At 46.6% G+C, this 20205-nt stretch overlaps 1 protein-coding gene across 1 annotated transcript; it reads left to right on the top strand.

Moving 5' to 3' along the window:
- Positions 1-4634: 4634 nt before the first annotated feature.
- Positions 4635-20205, top strand: LOC144137896 (ankyrin repeat domain-containing protein 55-like). Its single transcript, XM_077669913.1, has 4 exons — positions 4635-4870; positions 4981-5180; positions 6725-6876; positions 12168-20205. Exons 2-4 carry the CDS (start codon positions 5005-5007, stop codon positions 12644-12646), a joined length of 807 nt encoding a protein of 268 aa, XP_077526039.1. The 5' UTR covers positions 4635-4870; positions 4981-5004; the 3' UTR covers positions 12647-20205.

Raw genomic sequence — 20205 nt, 5'->3', positions numbered from 1 at the left:
TGAGACAACAGTGGTTTCCACTCGGTTTTGCATTGTATCTGCAGTATACTCATAACGCACTCAGAAGAGAACTGTAAGGAAGCGAATTATGTTTATTCTATAACAAAATAAATTTGTTCATTCCGTGGCCAAAATTGTATTGCGTAGGGGTATATCGGCTTTGATGCAGCATGAGGAATGGTCCTACCCAAGAGTCGACATGAAACGACTTTGGATTTGCTGTGGGATTTTGTGATTTATTGATTGATTGATTGATTGATTGATTGATTGATTGATTGATTGATTGATTGATTGATTGATTGATTGATTGATTGATTGATTGATTGATAAATCGAATGCTGTACTCTGCTTAAAATCAGACGTTCTAGCAGGCCTTGAAGTGAACCGGAGAAAGGCTAACGGTAAAATACGGAAAGAACAGTGGGGAATCCAAAACAGCCAAGGTAACCAAAAAAGCGGCAAGGCGGATATAAACGAATAAATGGAGAGAAAAAAAATAGAAGCTAAAACGTCGTTGGAGGTGTACAGTATTTTTTGCAAAGACACTGCGCTAAATTGAACTTACGAAGACGAAGGACGGCGGAACACACGATGGAGACTTACGAAACCGCATCCGCCGTGTGTTCAGCATTTATAATTTATAGCGTGTGTTCCGCCGTCCTTCGTCTTCGTAAGTTCAATTCAGCGCAGTGTCTTTGCAAGAAATAATGTACCAACTAGCCCAGAAGCAAGCTCTCATTGAGATGTACAGGGCTGAGAAATAGGACATCAGAAAGCAAAATTTCTACTACAATTCCCAGGGCAGTACGTGCTTTGATTTTAGATGCGAAGCACCTTAGGACCTCGCAATGTCCGCCCGTTGGCGTCCGTGCACACCGCATTCTGGACGAACGGCTCAAAGGGAGTCGCAGAAAAAAAAACGAAACCAGCACCGGCAAGATTAGAACCACGAGAAGGAGAAAAACATTTATTGACAAAAAAAAAACGCTGGTTGTCCACCTCAATTCATTGGAAGAGACGAGAACGCGACACCTTCGAGGCTCAGGCCTCCACCCTGGCAGACCACCTGACCTCCATTGGTGGACATGGGGACCCCACCGCCGCTCTCTCCTTGCGCTTCTCCGCGACACTGTAGTTCACTTATACCTGCCATGTAGTTATGCCATAAGGCATGCTATCGCAAGAATAATAAAAAAAAAAACAGAAGGCCGCGCGCCGCCGCTCCTCATGTGACCCGCTGGATTAGTCTGAGCTGCTCCTGCAGGTCCAAGCTGGTAAACAAGCATTCCCACTGCCCGGGGGTGGGGGAAGGGAGAGGAACGGGGTGTTGAAGGCACAGGAAAACGAGGTGAGCAGTGGTAGCAGGATCGTGACAGCTCTAAGCGAAGCGTGAGGGTGAGATGTGGGAGAACGAATGAATAAAATCCTTATTGAGAACAAAAGGTGCAGTTGTTAGGGCACCCGCCCGGTGGAGGATTCCGAGTCAAGAGGTCCAACGAGTCAGAAGATTCAACGCGTCAAAAGGTCCAATATTGGATCTCTTGACTCGTTGGATCTCTTGTCTCGTTGGACCTCTTGACTCACCATGGACCTTTTAACTCGTTAAATCTCTTGTCTCGTTGGACCTCTTGACTTTCCATGGACCTTTTAACTCGTTAAATCTCTTGTCTCGTTGGACCTCTTGACTTTCCATGGACCTTTTAACTCGTTAAATCTCTTGTCTCGTTGTACTTCTTGACTCAGCGTGGACCTCTTTACGCGGCTGAGGCGAGTCAAAAGGTCCGAGTCGAGAGTTACAAGCTGTAACAAATCCCCACAAGCCCACGGGTAAAGTAAAAGAACCAAGACCAGACAACCAAGCTTTCCAAGAAATCCGAAACCCGGGACGCACCGCGCAGTGCCGGCGGGGGTCGACCCAGACGGGAGACAGTTCCGCCCTCACCCGTGAAGAGAAGCTTCGCGTGGAACACTCTGCCTTGTGACCTCAACGACGAAAACGTGTTGCTTCATGTACGTGCGAAAATAATGTAGTTTTTTTATATTTATCCCCGTACTCTCGTGCCGACGTCGTTGTTTTACGTAGTTCGGTCAAAGGAACCGACAACATAAACTTTGAAAGCACACCCAAAGGACAGACAGCGCTACAGTTACAGTGAAAGCAATTTTCATGCCACTTTGTTACTCTTTGCGGCAGATTAAGTCAACCCCACCGCCACCTTTCATTTAAACGACCAAATATTACCAGGACATTTTATTGGATCAAGCCATTTTATAAAATGAGCTTAAGGGGTTAATGTTTTAAGAATGGCTGAGGGGTAAATTATAAATGAAGAAGACAAAAAAGCAAGGCTCGTTGGACGTTTTGACGCGTTGTACCTTTTGACACAAATTTGACCTGTCGACGCATTGGACCTCTTGACGCGTTGTGCCTTTGACTCGGCTGTCACGTGACTATTGGACCTCTTGACTCGTTGGACCTCTTCACTCACTGGACCACTGGACCAGAAGCGCCGGACCCGGTGGAGGGGGATCTCTAGTCCGGGATCCCCATGGCTGCGGCTGGCTGCACGGGCCCTTTTACCAGGTCAAGCTTGAACGTAGGCTCGCGGCTGGTCAACCGCGCCGTCCACTGTTGCATGAAGGGGATGGGGACTGGGGAATAGGGGGCGGGGGGAGGGTAAACCGAACTCAACGTTACTAGCTGTTCTAGTAACTTTGGCCGAACTGGCGTTAGCAATCAACGGAATTCGGAGCCGTGCGGCGGCGCAGCGGACAGCGCCGGGCTTCCTCATTTGAATGGCGTTAATAGGCTTGAAGGCAGCTGGTTGATGAAGCAAGCGAAGCTCATCGATCTTTTCGTGCCAAATATAGTGCGGTAGTCTTCGCGCGGTGTTTCGCATTTTCCGTGCTTTGAGGAACAAATGGGGAACATTGGGGAATGAACAAATGGGGAAGCTAGCGTTTGTCGCGATCACGGAAAGCTGTCGGGGATGTGCGCAATTTTCGTATAAGCTTCAGGTGGGAATATTGTATGTTTTGGATTATCGATATCGAACTACACTAATCCCTCGTTGTAACGAAATCACTTTACTAGAAATATCGCTTTATTCGAAATTTCTTTTTGTCCCAACCCAAACACATGTACTGAAGGACGCATTACTCGAAGCGCAGGAAGAGCTTGACCAAGAGCAAAATAGCGAGCGGAGGCGTCGCCAATCGGCGGCGACTCAGCGGCGACTCAGCGCTTAGGTGCTGCTGTCTGGGCACCGCCCAGACAGCATCACCTAAGGCTCGCATAAATAAAGTTCATTTCTTCTCCTTTCCACCAATGCGATGGGCCTAACACCACAGCTCATCTCGTCTGGACGTGCCCCACCAACCCTCCACCACCCAAACAATAAAAAATACTGGTCCTATAGTGCCTTTTATTGCCCCTGGAAGACTGTCTGCCCCAGCAGTGCATTTCTGTTAAGAGGTGACGCTGACTTTAATGGAATCCGTGTAAGCTGGCTCTTGCAACGATTGGCGTAGCCGCGCTATAATAAAACATCCTTGTTTCTGCACCCAAATCGTGGGTTTCCTTTGTCTGTAACGTAGCGATCTCGCCACTGTCCTTATTATTCAACATATAGCAAATCCCAACCCCAACATAGCAAATCCCACCGGAGAGCTAGCGTCACTGCAATTCCCTCGTCGCCGCTGGAAGCCCTGATTTTTTATTGCAAAAATATCCTGTGTTAATTATCTAGAGCTGGAAATGCGTGCGCGTAACGTCTTTTTTTTTTTTTTTTTTGATGGAGGCGAACAGTCGTAAATTAATCCGTAGACCTCCATTACGGTGCGTCTAATGGTTCAGGTCTAGCTTGGGGATACAAAGGAAGGCACAGCGCACATTTTGACGAAGGAAGGACAGAAACAGACGTCTGTTTTCAACAAGCTTCTGTGCATAGTAAATGGACGAGTCCATTTCTGTTGATTGATTGAGTGAGTGATTGCAGGGTTTAACGCGCCGAAGCAACGCAGGCGATGAGGCGCGCAGTAGTGAAGGGCTCCGGATTAATTTTGACCACCTGGGGATCTTTAACGTGCGCCGAAATCTTGCACACACGGGCGTTTTTGCTTTTCGCCGCCGCGGCCAGGAATCGAACCCGCGACCTCGTGCTCAGCAACGCAACGCCTTAGCCACTGAGCCACCGCTGCGGGTAGGCCATTCGTGTAATGACCCTCACCGATCACTTCGGATAGCTTTCGGTGTGCAATGGACATTTTTAATTTTTAAAAGGAGGGTCCGCTGTCAGAGGTGGGGAAAGCATGCGTAAATGGAAGGAGGTATGGTGATCAAGAAAGTATGAGCTGCAGAAATGAACAGAAACAGCAACACATTCATATTTGCCACGCCATTTCGAAGTGGCGCCTCTAGTCATCATCATCAAACACTTGAATGCCTCACTACATTTTGTATTTTATATTGTAACAACCATTAGTAAACTACGCTTGATAAGAATTAGTACAAGCCAAGGAGGTTGAAAAGTCATTCAAGCATGAAGTTTGTATCTTACACCGCCGGCGTCAGCGCCAAAGTCAGTGCTGTAGCGCGTAATTTTCGAACGCGCCGTCTATGACGTCATGACAAGCGTCTGGGTGCAGTTTTTACGCTAATGCAATGCGTTCGTAAACGAAAATGGCGTGACGGCAGAGCTGCGTCGCCCATCTCGTGTGGACTACCTGCGCTTTCTTCGCTCTGCACGGTTTATCGTTGTGTTTGGTCGTTTGCACTATTTGTTCACTAGGCTGGTGTCTACGCACGAAAGAGCACCGTTTTGCTCGGACGTCTCGAGGACGTAACCTATCCGTGGTCGTGGAAAGCACGGTGAGTGGAATCGATTATGTCTCGATCGTTCTGTAAACAGACGCGATTCTGTTTGTTTTGCTAGGCTGCGCCATGTGAGAGCATTCAGTTTTCTGACCTGTCTTTTCTAGTTTACAAAAGTAACGACCGCGATCATGAAGCTGGAGCTGGAGAGCCCCGCGGATGTCAAAATGGAACCGGGAAGCCCTGCGGACATTCACTTTGCCGTCACCACGAGTAATATTGAAGCTATCGTGAGGCACGTCTCTTCGGGAGGGGACGTCAACGCCAAGCTGCAGGGCGCGACGCCCCTGGGTGCTGCGTTGTCCAGGTACGTGTTTCTCTTTCTTGTCGATTGCGTGCGATCAGCTGTTGGTACCCGCGCGCTCCAATGACGGATAGCAATGACGTCCGAGCCGAGGGCCATTCGAATGTTCTATGACAGTCGTGCCCATAGGCTTCCTTTATACTTGGGAATGTGTGAATGCGAGAACGCCGTCAACATTTGTCTTCTCAACAGAATTCTGAGGCCAAAAGTTAAACGGGCTCTTCTTGAGTGAGGAGCGAATGTGCAACTTTACTCTGAAGTGAAATTAGGAGCAAAAATCGCTAGAGAACAAGTTTACAGAATGAGACCGTGCTCTCAATGGTGTGGTATGATGAGAAGCACGCAGACTTTCACTGTCAGGCCTTTCTGGCCGTGGCGCACTCCCAGTGTCGGCCTGGTTTCCGGAATATCTGGGAAGGAGCATAGTAATTTATACTATGATAGCGTCTGGAACATACTGCGTCGAAAGGAAAAAGCGCGGATGAGAAATCACCTTTCTTCCAGATATTTTCAGTTTGCCATGCTCGCATCCGGGACGACGACCTCACCGTTTCAACATCAGAAACTGATGCTGTGGAACTTACACCCCTTCCTCGGATGAGGAGCTCTCAGAATGCGAATCCGAGCTCGGCTCTTATTCGGATCAGAATCGGAAGAACCATCGGTTTTGTCCGCAGTCGAAGGCCGTGTGCGGTCAACAAAGTAATCGTGGGCATGGAGGGAGCACTTTCAGCAGCTCGCACAATGCACAGAAATGACGTGTTGCGAAATCATGATAACAGAGAAAAAAGAGGATACAACATTGTTGCAACAACCTCGTTGCTGCTGCTGACAGCGGCAAGTGAGGGCGTGGCGAGCGAGTGAAAGCCGCGATTGAGTCATGTTTTGGTCAATTGGAGAGGCAACGGCGCGCTGGGCTAACCTGGCACACCGTAGCAGACGCAGGAACAGAATAATAATAATAAAAAAAAAAAACCTAGAAACCCCTTGTGGATGGCACAACAACCCCTGCACCCGTAATCGCACACGTGCCGCATGGTCACTCATCCCATCAGAGTACAGTGCACGGAGCGACCATGCACCCCAGCAACGAAGGGGGGTGCGGTCGCTCCGTACTCTTCAATATACTGTAGAGGGCTTGCGAGTGAAAATGCGAACTACTAGAAAGATTCGACAGATGGCGCGAACAGTCCAGGCGCACCAGCTTTGTGCTATGGCGCAAATTTTTGAATGCACAATGGAGAACGTACCAGTGTGTCAGTTGCACTGTGGAGGGGAAATGCGGAAGCATACCGGTACGTCAGTGACAGTTAACGGGTTAAGCATCGAGGTACCAGTAACGCGTGAAATGATGCTCTTGTAAGTGCGCATCTCGTACGCTTCGAATTACTCAATGCACTAGAGGTATAAAATTTGCTCATACCTTTCGCCTGATTCCTGTGTCGCCTCTATGTCGTGCGCTAAAACATTTTGCCGATCATTAATCTCCTCATAATGGAATGGGTCACGATTATTTTCGCCCACATTTCTTGTCCTTGGATGTGCAGGAAAGCCTGGGACATTGCACGCATTCTGCTGTCGCTTGGCGCTGATGTGAACCAGATGAGTCGAGACAGTGTCGGACGCGAGGAGCCACCCTTGTGCACCGTCTGCCGGCTGGGAAACGTCCGGCTAGCGCAGCTTCTCCTTCGTAACCCAGGTAGGTTAGATTTGCCTGCATTCACGTGTGCGCGCTTTAGGGGTGAAGCCCCTTAGGGGCTTGGGCTGTTGGTGTCTCATGTTGTCAACGTAACCGTCGCCTCATGTAGTCACGCATACTAAAAACACCGTGAAACGCTTCATAACGCGTACTAAAAAAACATTGGGACGCTTGTTTATGCCTTGCGCTGGAACGCTTCAAAACGTCTAATAAAAAACACACCGGAGCACTCGTTTATGCCTCGTGCTAGAGAGCTTCGTGCTTCAAAGACACGACACTTTTTCAGCAAAGCTGTATACCTCTACCCCCTAACGATTTTCATATCCGTGGGCAAAAACGCCAAGGCACCGAGAATACACTTATGCACTGCATGCTTCGCCCCCTCCCCAGGTTTCACGTTAGTGGAGATGGAATGGGATTTTTTTAGGAAGTGGCTCTGGACCCATTATAATCGACAGGGACAAGTGTTGCCTGAATTGTTTACATTTCATTGGAGAATTGTATCAGCTCTGCTGCTGTGCTTGAGGTCGGGGTGTCCTAATGAAACTTCTTTCGTTCTGGTTTCTGTTTCGTTCTGTAAATAAAATTTACATTTCCCTTCGGCTCCGTAATGAAAAAAATAGTGGTTCGTAACGGTTCATAACGGTTCCTTTTTGTGTGCAAGCAAAAAATGAAATTTATGGAATTAGGTTGAAAACACTAAAATTACGAAATTGCAGTGAGAACATAAAGTGATGCTTATTATCTTTAGTAAAGGTGTCATTAAATAGCTCAACTGCGCACAACAAGATCCGAAGACATTTATTGAGCACTGCTTGTCGGATACCTTTTGACGGCGCAGCTGCAAATGGCGCTCGAAGTTACCGCCCTGGTCCCCAGAAACTACACTCTGGCAGTCCTCAACCTGGCGCCCAGGTTTGATACCTGTGCCACACGAGGGTTTGAAAGCACATTTGAGTCAAGTGACCTTTGAAATTTCAAATGCCATTTAAACTGGGACGAGTTCTGCCAACCTACACGACAATTCTCAAAGGACGTTGGAAGTTTCCGCGTTCACCCACCATGTTTTAAGTGCGAATGCACTTCTTAAGCGACCCTGAACCTGTGTCCACCGGCGATGTCCGCGCACGTGGAGATGGGCACGCGCAGCCTGGCCGCTGACATAGCACATACCCACGTGGGGGATTGGCAAGGAATCTCCTCGTCTTCCTTGGCAACGGGGGAGATGGGCGCGCACTGCCTGGCCGCTGACATGGCACATACCCACGTGGGGGATTGGCCAAGAATCGGGCGTGAGAAGGGCTAATGCACCTGCTTAAAGGAGTACTGACACGAAATTTCAAAGCTGAGATCCGCTCTAGCAATCAAGTACAACGACAACACAAATAGGTGTCTGTGAATAAATGCATCTTTCTTTCTTTGTAGTTGTGTGTGTGTGTGTGTGTGATCTCTCTTTCGCGAACATTACCGAACCGCGCAAATTCAACTCGTGCATTCGCACTTTCACATTCTTCCCCTCGGGGAAATGCGGGGAATTTTTGGTGTCGCCACTGCTGCTCGGTTTCGTTATTGACATAAAATTAATTTCTGAATTCAAATGAGCAAAAAGACAGTTATTGCCGATCAATTTGGCAGCAATCTACAAGTGCGCATTAAAGGGGCACTGACACAAAATTTTGAAGGCGAGATAACGTCGGAGATAGATTGGTGGGAACACATATACATCATCTGCAAAATATCAGCGGCGAATACAGCCTAGAACATATTTAAAATCAATTTTGAAGTGTGCGAAACGCAACCGAGCAGCCAGCAGAGGACCACGCGCAATTGTAAATAAACAACATCCAAACACGTCACGAGTTTGTGTTTGCCGCTTCCGCACTACCGGCGTTTTACGTGGGCTCGCCCGGCTCGCCGCTCCAATCGGAGGGCCGGAGGGCGGAGCTTCGGCTCTCGAGAACGAACGACCTGATCGTTGGCGGCGGAGGCACCGTGATTTCGTCAGCTAATCGGGCAGCTGGCCGCGACCAAAGTTCTACAGCGATTCTAGGCACTCTGTTTCTATTACTGTTTATTACCATTGGATGCGAAAACGCGCCGGAGGCACGAAAAGACCACTGAGCTAGCCGCACGGTCGCTGTGCAGGCGGCGGCCACGGCCGCGAAGTGGCCCAGGCCGGCGCAGGTAGCTCGAGTGATAGCTTGTTACCGCTGCACGAAATTGTCCCCAAGTCCCGACCATAGTGGCTTAAATGAGAAAGGAGTTAATGATGCGATGGCGGGTTGCATTAAAAATTGTCATCTGCACCGCTTACGAGAGCGGCACTCGAATATCCGCCGCAGTGCTGAGCCGAACACATCTGTAGGCGGACCTGTAGGCAGACCGGCCGGCTGCTCCCAGCGCGCGTCTTGCCACCCACCGTCTCGAGCGTCGCGCGTCGTTCTTTAGCCGCGGTAGCATTTGCACTCGCAGCGCCTGCGTCGCATCCACGGTCGCTTTTTAATTAAGCGCCTCACGAGATCAGTACATGGGGGCATTCGCAGAAACTGCCGTCGATGCGGATTCGACAGTGCTACGGCGGCTCTGCTCTGTGATATCCCTCCGACGGTCACGTGGTCAGCTTTGTTCACACAAAATCCACAAAATCCATCGTTTCGCGGCACTCGCTGAAACCGAAACTGCGACTGGCCGCATTTAAAATCCCTCTAATTAAACAACCGTCGCACGCTGAAGCAAATGAGGTTTCTACAGGTTATAAGTAGGTCACTAGCTACTTATCGCAACGAAAAAAACAAGATGCTAAATTTTTGTGTCAGTGCCCCTTTAAAGATGTGCTGACAGCCAGTTTTTTTTTGAAGCACTGGTGTCAAGAGTACCAAGTTACTTTGTGATCGAAGAGCGATTGATAGAAAACAAAAAAAGAAGCGAGAAATTATGAAGATTGTGCACTTTAAAACCCCAACTTTACTCTTAAATAATTGTTTTTGTAATTACGGCATGTGGAAACTACTCGAGAGTACGACCGCTCACGTTTAGTGCTCCTTTGACTCAAATGGCATTTCAACCAAAAGTCTTTGAAAAACGTCATGTAGCAGCTCAAAGGTGTCCTTTGAGTCAAATGACATTCCACTCAACAGCCTTCTCAACGCTCGTGTAGCAGGGGTATGGGATTCTATCATAGACGAAAAATCCTCGAGCAGTATTTGTTTTGGGTGCCCCATTGGGGTGAAGTGCTGTACATTTGTTAGGGGCGAACACTCAAAGTTCCAAGTTCCAGAAAACCAGTGCGCTGCACGCGTACACTCAATTTTTGAGTATGCCGCCTTGGATCTGGGATCAAACACTGAAGTTCTTATGAATCAGAGGCAATTCGAAATCCGGCTCTGCGCTTTGTTACTGACTTGTGTATAGGTGTGATACAGTCGTTACAGGTTTACACTCTTCTGCCTTATGGAACATTCTAAAATTCCTGTGTTTAATCTTAAAACAGATTGTGTGAGAGGAGGTAGCAGAGGACCAGCATCAGTACCTTCAGCTCCCCATGTATACATCCGGAGAAAGAGATAACAGGAAGAAAACTGGTGAATATTAGAAAAGCATTAGAAGCGTCTTTTTCTTAGAGATAGGAATGCCTGCCTGACACTGTTGCTTCTGCCTCTTATGAAATGTTTTCTTCTGTGCTCTGGCAGCACTTGTGCGCAAGTGCAACATGACTTGTAGCTGTTTCCACCTCCACAAAAATGCTGTAGGCTAATGTGGGTATTTCAATAATGAAATGAATAAATATAAATTTATATATATGTATAAATAGATAAAAAAAAAACTGCGTCGTCCGCACCGCAACCAGATGCACGCAGCGATCACGCGGGGAGCTCAGCACTGCACCTATCGACACAAAGAGAGTATGGAAACAGGCAGCAAGCCTGGTGAATGAGAGAGGGTGCCAGTGAGACAAAAGACGATTTTATGGCAAAAATGGTATCTCACGTTGCTGCATGGAAATTGAAATGAATCCTGAAATAACTTGCCACTCAAACCGAAAACCGAAATGGAATTTTTTTGGTTTTTCTCCTGAATGAAATACTAATAAATAATGTTACGTTTTCGTTTTTGTGCTGACCAAAAATATCCTTTTCCTTGTTTTTCGATTCTGGTTTTTGTTTCGTTTTCGACACCCTGCATGAGGTATTCTTCTGGAAACTGGCCTTGGCCATGTTTTCGGGCTTACTGCTACTTTAGTCTTGCGAAGGTTTGCTCGTTAAGGTGTTGATTGTTTACACGTTTCATTATCTGAATGTCTGTAACGGAGGTGCAGGCTTGCGGGGGGGGGGTGTTGGCCCCTCTATTTGTGGGGCTAACTGCCTTAGCATTCATTAAAGCCCTCTTTTTCTCTCTCCCTTCCTCTCTCATTAGCTGACACACGAAAGATAAAGCGAGACACTCTACACCACTCTAATTAATTTCACATTCCTCTGTTGCTGGAATTGGGGCGAAAAAAATGAGATTCCTGCACTAATCGAGATCTTTTTAATGAAGCAAACTTGTATTGGTCTTCATGTCCTCTTTGTGGGGGGGAACATTAATCCTAAGGAGATTTTTGGTATTCTTCTCCCTGTGTGCTTGACATGTACACATTGAGCGTGTTTTAACATCCTGAGATCAAATATTTAGTCAGTTTTCGTCTACGCGGTGTGAGTTCAGAGGCAACATGTTGTGGCATTCCATGTAGGGCAATTTTTTCATTGTGTCCATATGAAATACTTGAATTCTTTTTAACCCTTTGTGCTCTAGGAAGGACCAAGGAGTGCAACTGTACCACATCAGTAATTTTAGCATTGTTCCTGCAATTCCTGCAAACTTATTAAATGTGTGGTGATCAATTGCCAAAGTTCTCGTAAAACTGACTGCGTAAAAAATTGTGCTCGCAAAAAGAATTTCTGTGCGGTTTGTTTAGATAATAAGCTTTCAAATGCAGCAAAAATGATACAAATCTGACCAGTATATCCCGAGATATTGTACCCGGCAGTTGGCTTCACAGGAAAAAAGTTGGCCCGGAGAAAACAAGACATGAAGTTTGGAAACATATGTGAAAGTGGTCATTTGGGCAACTCCAAAGGGCAACAGCTTTGCAAATACTCACGGTACGGCTGTAATATTTTGCAGGTACATTCTTCGGGACCTGTAGACTGTGAATAAAATTAACGCAGAAAATTGATTTTTTTGACCAATTTTCTGTCCTCAAGAACAGTGCGCCCCCTTAACCCTGAACCTCCTTTTCCGTACCCGCGCAGCCATCCGCACCTGCCGTCGGGACATGTTCGGCAAGACGCCCCTGTGGCTGGCCGCACAGCACGGCCGGCCGGGGCTCGTCTACGTCCTGTTAACGCACAATGCCAGTGTGCGCGTCAGCAGCACCTTCTACGGCGACTGCCCGCTCTGGCTGTGCGCCCGCTACGCCGGCCGCTCGGTCATCGGCCACATGCTCCTGGCCGCAGGGGCGCCGCACGGCTGCTGCGACAAGGCTGGGCGCGACGCCGTGTCGTGGGCCGCCCAGCGCAACGACCGCCAACTGCTGGCGGCTTTCCGGCAGGCCGGAATCGCCGTCCGGTCGGAGGAAGTGTCGGCACCGAGCCTCTCTTGGCTGGCCAGGAGAGCATACTGGATCGGCAAGGAGTTGAGCAAGGAGCCCAAGGGATGCGACAGGGACCTCGAGGGACTGCCGAAAATCATCAGGGACTATGTCATGCTGAGAGACATCTACACACCATAGGCGCCTCCCGCCCTATCGATGCCCGGTTGTTTTCGAGGAGGGTTTGTGGGATAGTTGGGGGTGCATCTGAACTGTGGAAAGACTGCGATGGTCAGGTTTATTGCGACTCTACGCGCCGTAGATGTCTCTGGCTCTGTTTGGGGCCTGGTTGGATTTTTTGAGGAGGGCCTGCAGGCTAGTTGGTCGTACATCAGAACTGTGGAAACGTTGCGCTGATGAGGTTTATTACAAAGACGAAAATTTGGAGGAAATTGCATTTCCCTTAGCAAAGAAATCGTTGGGACAGTCCTTTAAGAATGGGTATTGGATGGCGGGGGTTGGCAGGACATCTACATGCCGTAGGGGCCTCCAGCCCTGTCATTCCGTGGGCTTGTTGGTGGTACGTGTCAACTGTGCAAAGACTGCGATGGTCAGTTTTATTACAAAGGTGAAAATTAGGAGAAAGCAACGCTTAGAATGCAGCTAGTTGGTAATGGTTCATGTTGGACTGCGCTGACTACTTGCACTTGTAAATGTCCCATGTGTTTTCATTATCTTGTGTAAACATTCAGTGCAGTGCAACATTAAGTTGGGAGGAAATTGCATTTTAACAGCGATGTTGTTTATGCTGCTGGTTGGGCTGGCGATCGTGCACAGGAAAACCTCACCGAGCGATGATGTCATTGCGTGCGGGCACTGCAGCTTTACGGTAGCTTTGCCTCACTGCGCTCGGGCGGGACTTGTGCCGCCACCTGTCGGAAGCGCGATAAAGCTGTTTTAAAGAACAGCTTTAAAAACGCGTCGTGGGGTGGCTCACTCTATCGCTTGCTGCGACGACGAGTTTTGACTTTGAAAGAAAGAATGAAAGGAGCCAAATGAAAGAAAGAAGAAAAATGAAAGAAGCCAAAAGTCCAAGAAGTGATTACATTAATAAGTTTCTTAATTAGCGTCTCACACGCCAGACCACACAAGTGGAACGGTGGCCACCGAACAAGTTGAAAAATTTTGAGCAAATGCTTGTCCTGCTGTGCCCTCCGCTACTCTTGGAGCTTCACCACAAAGCCGGTTGGCATGCGTGCATTGTTCACGTTTTAATGACCGAGTGTTCATTGCTCTTTGGGGGGCTAACGGCGACACCATGCAGAAAACTTGACCGAGTCTCCAAGCATAACTAGTATGCATAAACTTATCCGAACCAGGAATAGGCTAGGTAAGGCCACTAGCTTCGCTCTTTGCCCAGTCTTTGCGGCACTAGTACAAAGCTGCCCTATTTTTTTCTCAGTAAAGAACATTGGTACAGTCCTGCTATAACAGCATGGAAATAGGTATTCAGGGGGCGGTATCAAGATAGCAAAAAAATACAGCCCCAAATGCACAGTTTTGGGCATGAGAAGCAATACCTGGGCACGCTTCTGTATTTGTGTGTAGCTTGTTTCCTCCTTATTTTCATCTTTTTAAACTTGATCAGCGTGGTATTTCTACAGTTCTGGTTGTTGTGTTGCAAGTTGGTGCAGCTGAGGACATTCTTTGTCCTCGATGTGTGATAAGGTGACAGGTGCACGATGGGACAGAGCTCTGTTTTATCGACTATGAGCACTCCCTTGATTCTATGCAGTCTCCATCGTTCTCCAAAAACAGGAAGATGCAAAAAAAAGTCAGCATTGATATTGATGTGCTTCAGGTGTGAACACGTGTCCTGATTTCGATCAGCATGGGTGCTAAAAAGGGTTTTTTTTTCATCGAGAAAGGACAACAACACTCTTTCGATGCAATCACAAGCAAGGTGATGGGGTGCAAGAAAAAACGACATTTTTTGTGCTTTTCGGACATACAGATCTACTGACTGATTCAGTCTGCAAGAGGGGACAGATTTCTGTCCCCTCTTGCAGGCAGTATGCTATTTGGTTTGTTACCTTTGAAAAAAAAACCATTGAAAAACGCATGGCCGCTGCTTATAAACTCGTTATCGTGATCAGGGCCATAAGAATTTAATGGGGCAATGAAGGGGTGGTGAAGAGCATAATAATGGAAGCCCAGAAGTGGAGGTTGTGTCTTACGGGTTCATGTATCTACATTTGTACCACCTTGGAAGCGGGTGAACCTAGGCTGGTAAGCTGTGATCCGTACCACCTTTACACACATCGAGGCGTTATGAGCTCTGAGTTTTGGATATCGTTAATACCCAGTGAGCTAAAGTTGTCGCACGCACTTAATGTGAGAATCATCTACATCGTTGATAATTTTTCGTTTGAGGTTGTTTATGCACTGCTCCCAAGTGCACTGGGGTTGCACCGGGGCTGCACCAGGGCTGCACCAGGGCTTCTTTCGTTGTTAGATCTCAGAATCCACTGCATCTGGGTAATGGGTTCATATCTTGTGAAATTGAATGAAAGCTTGGCCTTATGTTTGGCAGCTAGTGGTAGCAGCTGTGTGGATTATGCCACTTGTGTCACGGTTTTGTGTGTGGAGTATTGGTACCTCATCAACAGTTGAGTTTTTTTTTAGTATCGTCCTGAACCGACGTTTTGTGTGGTGACAAATTGAATACACATGGAAGAATACCTTTCGAACGCATAAACTGTGAAATGTAATAGAGAGATTTGTTCGTGCAATCCTCTTGTACGCAAAAATGTGGTTTGCCTGTGTGTTACGGGATGAACGACCTCAGGTGGCTAAGCCGGCAACGAGAGTGCAATATTTTTGTCACCCTGATGTATATTTTCATGTAAGCAAGCACTATTTTGTCACTCTACGAGAAACGTAGTTTAGAGGGGCCACATTGCCACATTTTCAGCTTAGCTTGCGCTTTGAGAGACGTCCAACTCTCTCGGCATCGCTCGTGGTGATAGCCAATTGACTTTAGAATAAGTGCTTTGTTTAGCTAACTTTGCACGGTAAGCCATGGGCCGGTGTGGTTGAAAGTTGGTTGTTTAGGAGGTCACATGACAGGTCGTTGAACTTGCATATCCACCATTAATGCTTTTTGTATCAAAGATGGGGAGGTAGTTTGAAGGAGTACTGACACCGAAATTTTCGCGATTTTTTTTTTTTTTTTTTTTTGCTGCTGTGGTTGCCTACGAGCTTACCAATCGTGGAATGGAACATTAGACGGTCGATGGCAGAGTAAATATTTACAGCCTCGTTTATGTGTGTCAGTTTCGGTTTTGACTGAACACCGAGGCAGCCGCCATGACAGGAGGGCGCTCGTGACGGCACCGTCCTCGTTGAACCACAGCCAGGGTGGACGCATGCATGCCCAGCTGGCATCATGCTGATGCCGATTGCGAAAGGGTATCCGTTCTGAGCTTTCTCGTGCGTGCATAGATTTAAATGGACTTAAAATGTGTTACACTGTACGATTACTGTTGAAACTTGCTGGGAGACATCCCTGTATACAAAGGAAGCCTTTTACGTAGGCTGTGTTCCAATTTCGTGGACAGCTTGGTAGACAGCTTATGAAGCAGTCTGATTAGACGTCTAAAGGAAGAAGAATTGGAATGGCACAGCGGTCATTAACGCAGACGACAACCTCGTAGCAGACATGTTGCGAAACGCAGACCACAGGTTTCGTAAATGATATTACTGTTATTATTACAAACATTACCCGATGTAAAAGTTCAACAGGAGCACCTTCACCACTGGTAACGTATACTAAATATTTCAATAAAAGGAAAACTTAGTGTGTCACAGCATTAATATGCGAAAAGGTAGCGCTGGCGTCACTTATTAGTTCAGACAGGAAGGTAGCCTGCATCGTTGCTGACTTCGATGCTGTGTGCTCAAAGCAGTCTTCGTTGACTGATTTGTTTGAATTGGAATGGGGCTTAACACGGCGGACTGTCCGCGAAGACTGCAACGAAGCCATCTGAAGGGTAAATTGGAAAACGCCGATAGTTACCTCAGCTTCAAAATTTTGTGTCAGTACTCCTTTAACCCCTTAAGTGCTTTATTTTTTTTAGAATTTCCCGACCAAGAGTGCCTATTTTTTTTATTGCTGATTTCGAATCTGATTGTACTAAAAAGTAGCTAGTCGATGTTGAAAAATTATTTGTACCCCACAGTTAGTCAAATCAACACAATAAAGTGTATTTCTGAAGAATACATAGGAAACCAGGTACCTGCTGCTAACAAAATTAAAAACTTTATTAATAGAACAGTTGCAGATGCCACATCTTTATTCACTTGTGTAGGCTAAGCACCTTTGCAATAGCTGGAGTGCAAGGAATACCCACATCTCTTCCTTTGTCACTGGTACCCATTTTTTGAGGCGGGAGTGATCACTGGGAGGAAAGCATTTCAACTTTTCAACCGCTTTGCGATTGGTTTTGTCTACAACATATTATAAAAGTTCCTCGTCTAGAAACTGCTGAATATATTCCATAATGTCACCCGGCGATGACAATATGAAAGTCTTGCTTGGAATGGCCAAGAATGGAAAGCGATGAGCCTTCACAGGAGGATTGTCCACATAAAGCAGGATCCACTCGCGCGCAGTCGCGATGTTCGCTTCCCCGCTGTCTTTGTTATCACCGGAGGAGCTGCTCAATTCACCGTCATCGCTGTCTTCACTTCCAGAGACAAGATAAACATCTGTATCCGAATCAGCATCACTTGAAGAAGATGACGAAAATGAACAGCTTCTTTTTCTAGTTGACGGGCCAGCTATGCATGGGTCGGCGCCAGCGCACGCCATATTTTCATAAAAAAAGCGCGCCTTACCGCAGGAGAAAACTAATTAGTCGAGCAAATGCTGCCATCTAGTGGACGGCACGCAATCTAAGCCGCAGACGAGCGCTTCTCGTCCTGAACAGTATAGGGCAGTAGCTATTCCGCTAAGACGAGCTCTGCTCGTCCAAAGCAGTTTGGTGACAGTTTGGGCAGGACGAGCTCTGCTCGTCCAAAGCACTTAAGGGGTTAAGCCGCAGCGCATTGTTGCATTCGCGAGCAACAACTGTTACAAAGTGGCAGTTCAGTCCTGCCAACCCAAAAGCTTTCGTTCCGACGTGAACAGCGATTTGTGTGGCCAGTGTCCACCAGAGCTGAATCCACGCTGTGTGTGATATGGTCAGGTCCCGAGCTAGCTTGCTGAAACAAGTGTTTAGCCATGTTAGGAGCAAGTTTAAAGTGCTGTGATCAGCATAAAAGCATAAAAGTCTGTCGAGCGACTGGATTCATCAAAATGTATTTTGCATAAATTGTATGGGAAATTCACTGCCTCCTGTAAGGCCACCAGGGAAAAAATGTAAGTGACAAGTTTGTGTGCGTGAACTGTACTGACACCTGTGAGTGTGTTAGCTTATTTGTGAACACTAGCAATTATATATGCAACGAAGTCAATTGTACGCCTTCTAGACTCTCGAGAGGGAATGTCTTAATCGAACAAGGCTTGAAATGTGGTGTGCGGCGAGTTTGTGCAAGTTTGCTCGAGATTTTGTGTGTTGGACTTTCTAGTTTGAAGCTGTCTTTCAACGTTTGCATTCTGCAGTCCATTAAGGGACCTTCAAGTCGTCTGGGAATCTCACATATATTTATATCCCGCCGTCTCATAGTGCACGAGGCATAACCTATAAGGCAGCAGTATCGTTGGATTTAAACGTTTCAAAAACCGAAGTCTATGCGAGGAACGGTAATAAACATAGCACCAATATCTGCACACAGCAATTAAGTATCCCGTGCAATCATTTACAAACTTCTTCGGTATTCAAACCTTTTATTTTAGCCGCACCTTTTCACAGAGCTGGTAAGAGTACTACATAGCAACTAGCAATTGTGTGTAGATTTCTTGAAGATAACAGCGGTTGAACATTTTAATCGCTCAAGACATTAAGAAAGGGCATCATGCAATGCAGCTATTTTCTGAGCAGGTTAACCATGTCACTGGAAAGTTCCTTGCAACAACTACAGTTACTAATGTGACTTACAATTTTGTTGTACACTCCTGCGATGCACGCCATAATGGTACTGTTGGGTAACAACTGTTTAGAATATTTGACACATGTGTGCCTCTTAGTGATAGTGCAGTTTTGGCAGATCTCTTAGAAGCAGGTAGAGGTTACTATTTAGTAAAAAGCAATGCCTCTACACAGTCATACTGTTGACTCACGTTTTGCAATCCAGACATTATTTACTGTTCTGACTTGAGAAACAACTAAACGAGCTAGAAAGAATCTCGCTCGAAGTGCACAGTGTTGGTTGATGATATTTTCAAAGATGGGGGTTGCTGAGATTAGTGTCTTTGTTGGGCTCTGAATTGATAGTTTCTGCTGCGTTTTTGAAGATGCGTCGCAACATTCATCACAATTCGCTGAAAACAGGTCACTATGTTGCATGGGGATAAATAAAACAAAACTGACTTTAATTGACTTTAATAAGCCAATGAAAGAGCAGCATCACCATGCAGTTTTTATTTGAAGGCTGCAAGCTATGCTCCCCCCCACGTTTGGTGGACACACTTCTGTCACAGTTATGTCACTTTGGTCATGGTTTAACGAGTGAGTCCTTTTTTTTTTCTGCTTCGAAATTTCGTTGCAGCAGACCAAAGACTGATAGTGCCTGTATGTCTGTTTGGGGTGGTTTGCTGGACAGATGTCACCACCGTATTTTTTGTCAACTTTGGGTTGCGTGAAACGACACAATGGAAGCTGTCGCCGACGTCTCGTTTGTCACGACACAGGCTTTGAGAAGCTGCTGCATTCTCTAGTCACGAAGATGAAGCCGTAAGGCAAAGCAGAGATGAGGGCAGCAATAGCGCGTGCTGAGATATTTACATTGAATAACATATCATAAGTGTGTTAAGCGATTGCGCGTAGCTGCCCATGGAATTTTGTCATCCGTCTGGGCCTCTCATTTAGAACATGCAAATTCAAATGATAACTGCAAGCAAACCTGTGACTGAAAATTATAACTGCTAGCAAGACTATAACTTCAAGTTTTGTTATTAACTGCATTATTGTATTATATTAACTTCAAGTCAAATTATAACTGCAAGCAAGAGTACAAGATTGTTACTTCTCTTGCCATTGAAGCCCCTCGTTAGGGTTAACTTTGAAGGTTTCAATTAAAAAAGAAGGTTTGTTCAGCAGGTGCAAATGGTTCACTAAAGCATGTTTGAAAACAAGTTCGCCTAACCTGGTATTACCATGCATTCTAATTGAGCACTGTTTCAGCATGGCACAGTATTTCCTAACAGATGTAAGTTTTTCAACAGTTTATTCGCAAACAAGCGAGAGTAAATAACATAGAAGTGCAGACTGATCGGTGACTCCACTGGCAAACAGGCCTGCTTAGATAACGTCCCATTGTGTACTGCCTAACTGTATCTATATAAAACTTTATCCTTGTTTTCTGTATGTAGCAGATTTTGTGCACTTGAATCTCTTCACATTGAAAAAGCCGAGTTGCTGTGCAATGTATCTCTCAAAGTGCCGCAAAGTTGGTGCCAAAGTCTGGGTTTACTTTTTTTTTTTCTTGCCTAGTCTTCGTTACGCCGATTGCATTTCCGTTGCTGTGAGGTGTACATCGTATTTTCGTGTGTTGCACAAAGCTGCGTGTTGGCGAATAAAGGTTTTTGAGACCAGTTT

The sequence above is a fragment of the Haemaphysalis longicornis genome, unplaced genomic scaffold (genome assembly GCF_048455015.1).
Source record: "Haemaphysalis longicornis isolate Haplotype H1 unplaced genomic scaffold, Haemaphysalis longicornis Haplotype H1 scaffold_5, whole genome shotgun sequence".
In the NCBI taxonomy this organism is placed as follows: Eukaryota; Metazoa; Arthropoda; class Arachnida; order Ixodida; family Ixodidae; genus Haemaphysalis; species Haemaphysalis longicornis.
Note: the sequence above shows the minus strand (reverse complement) of the source record. Positions and strands in the feature narration are given on the sequence as shown.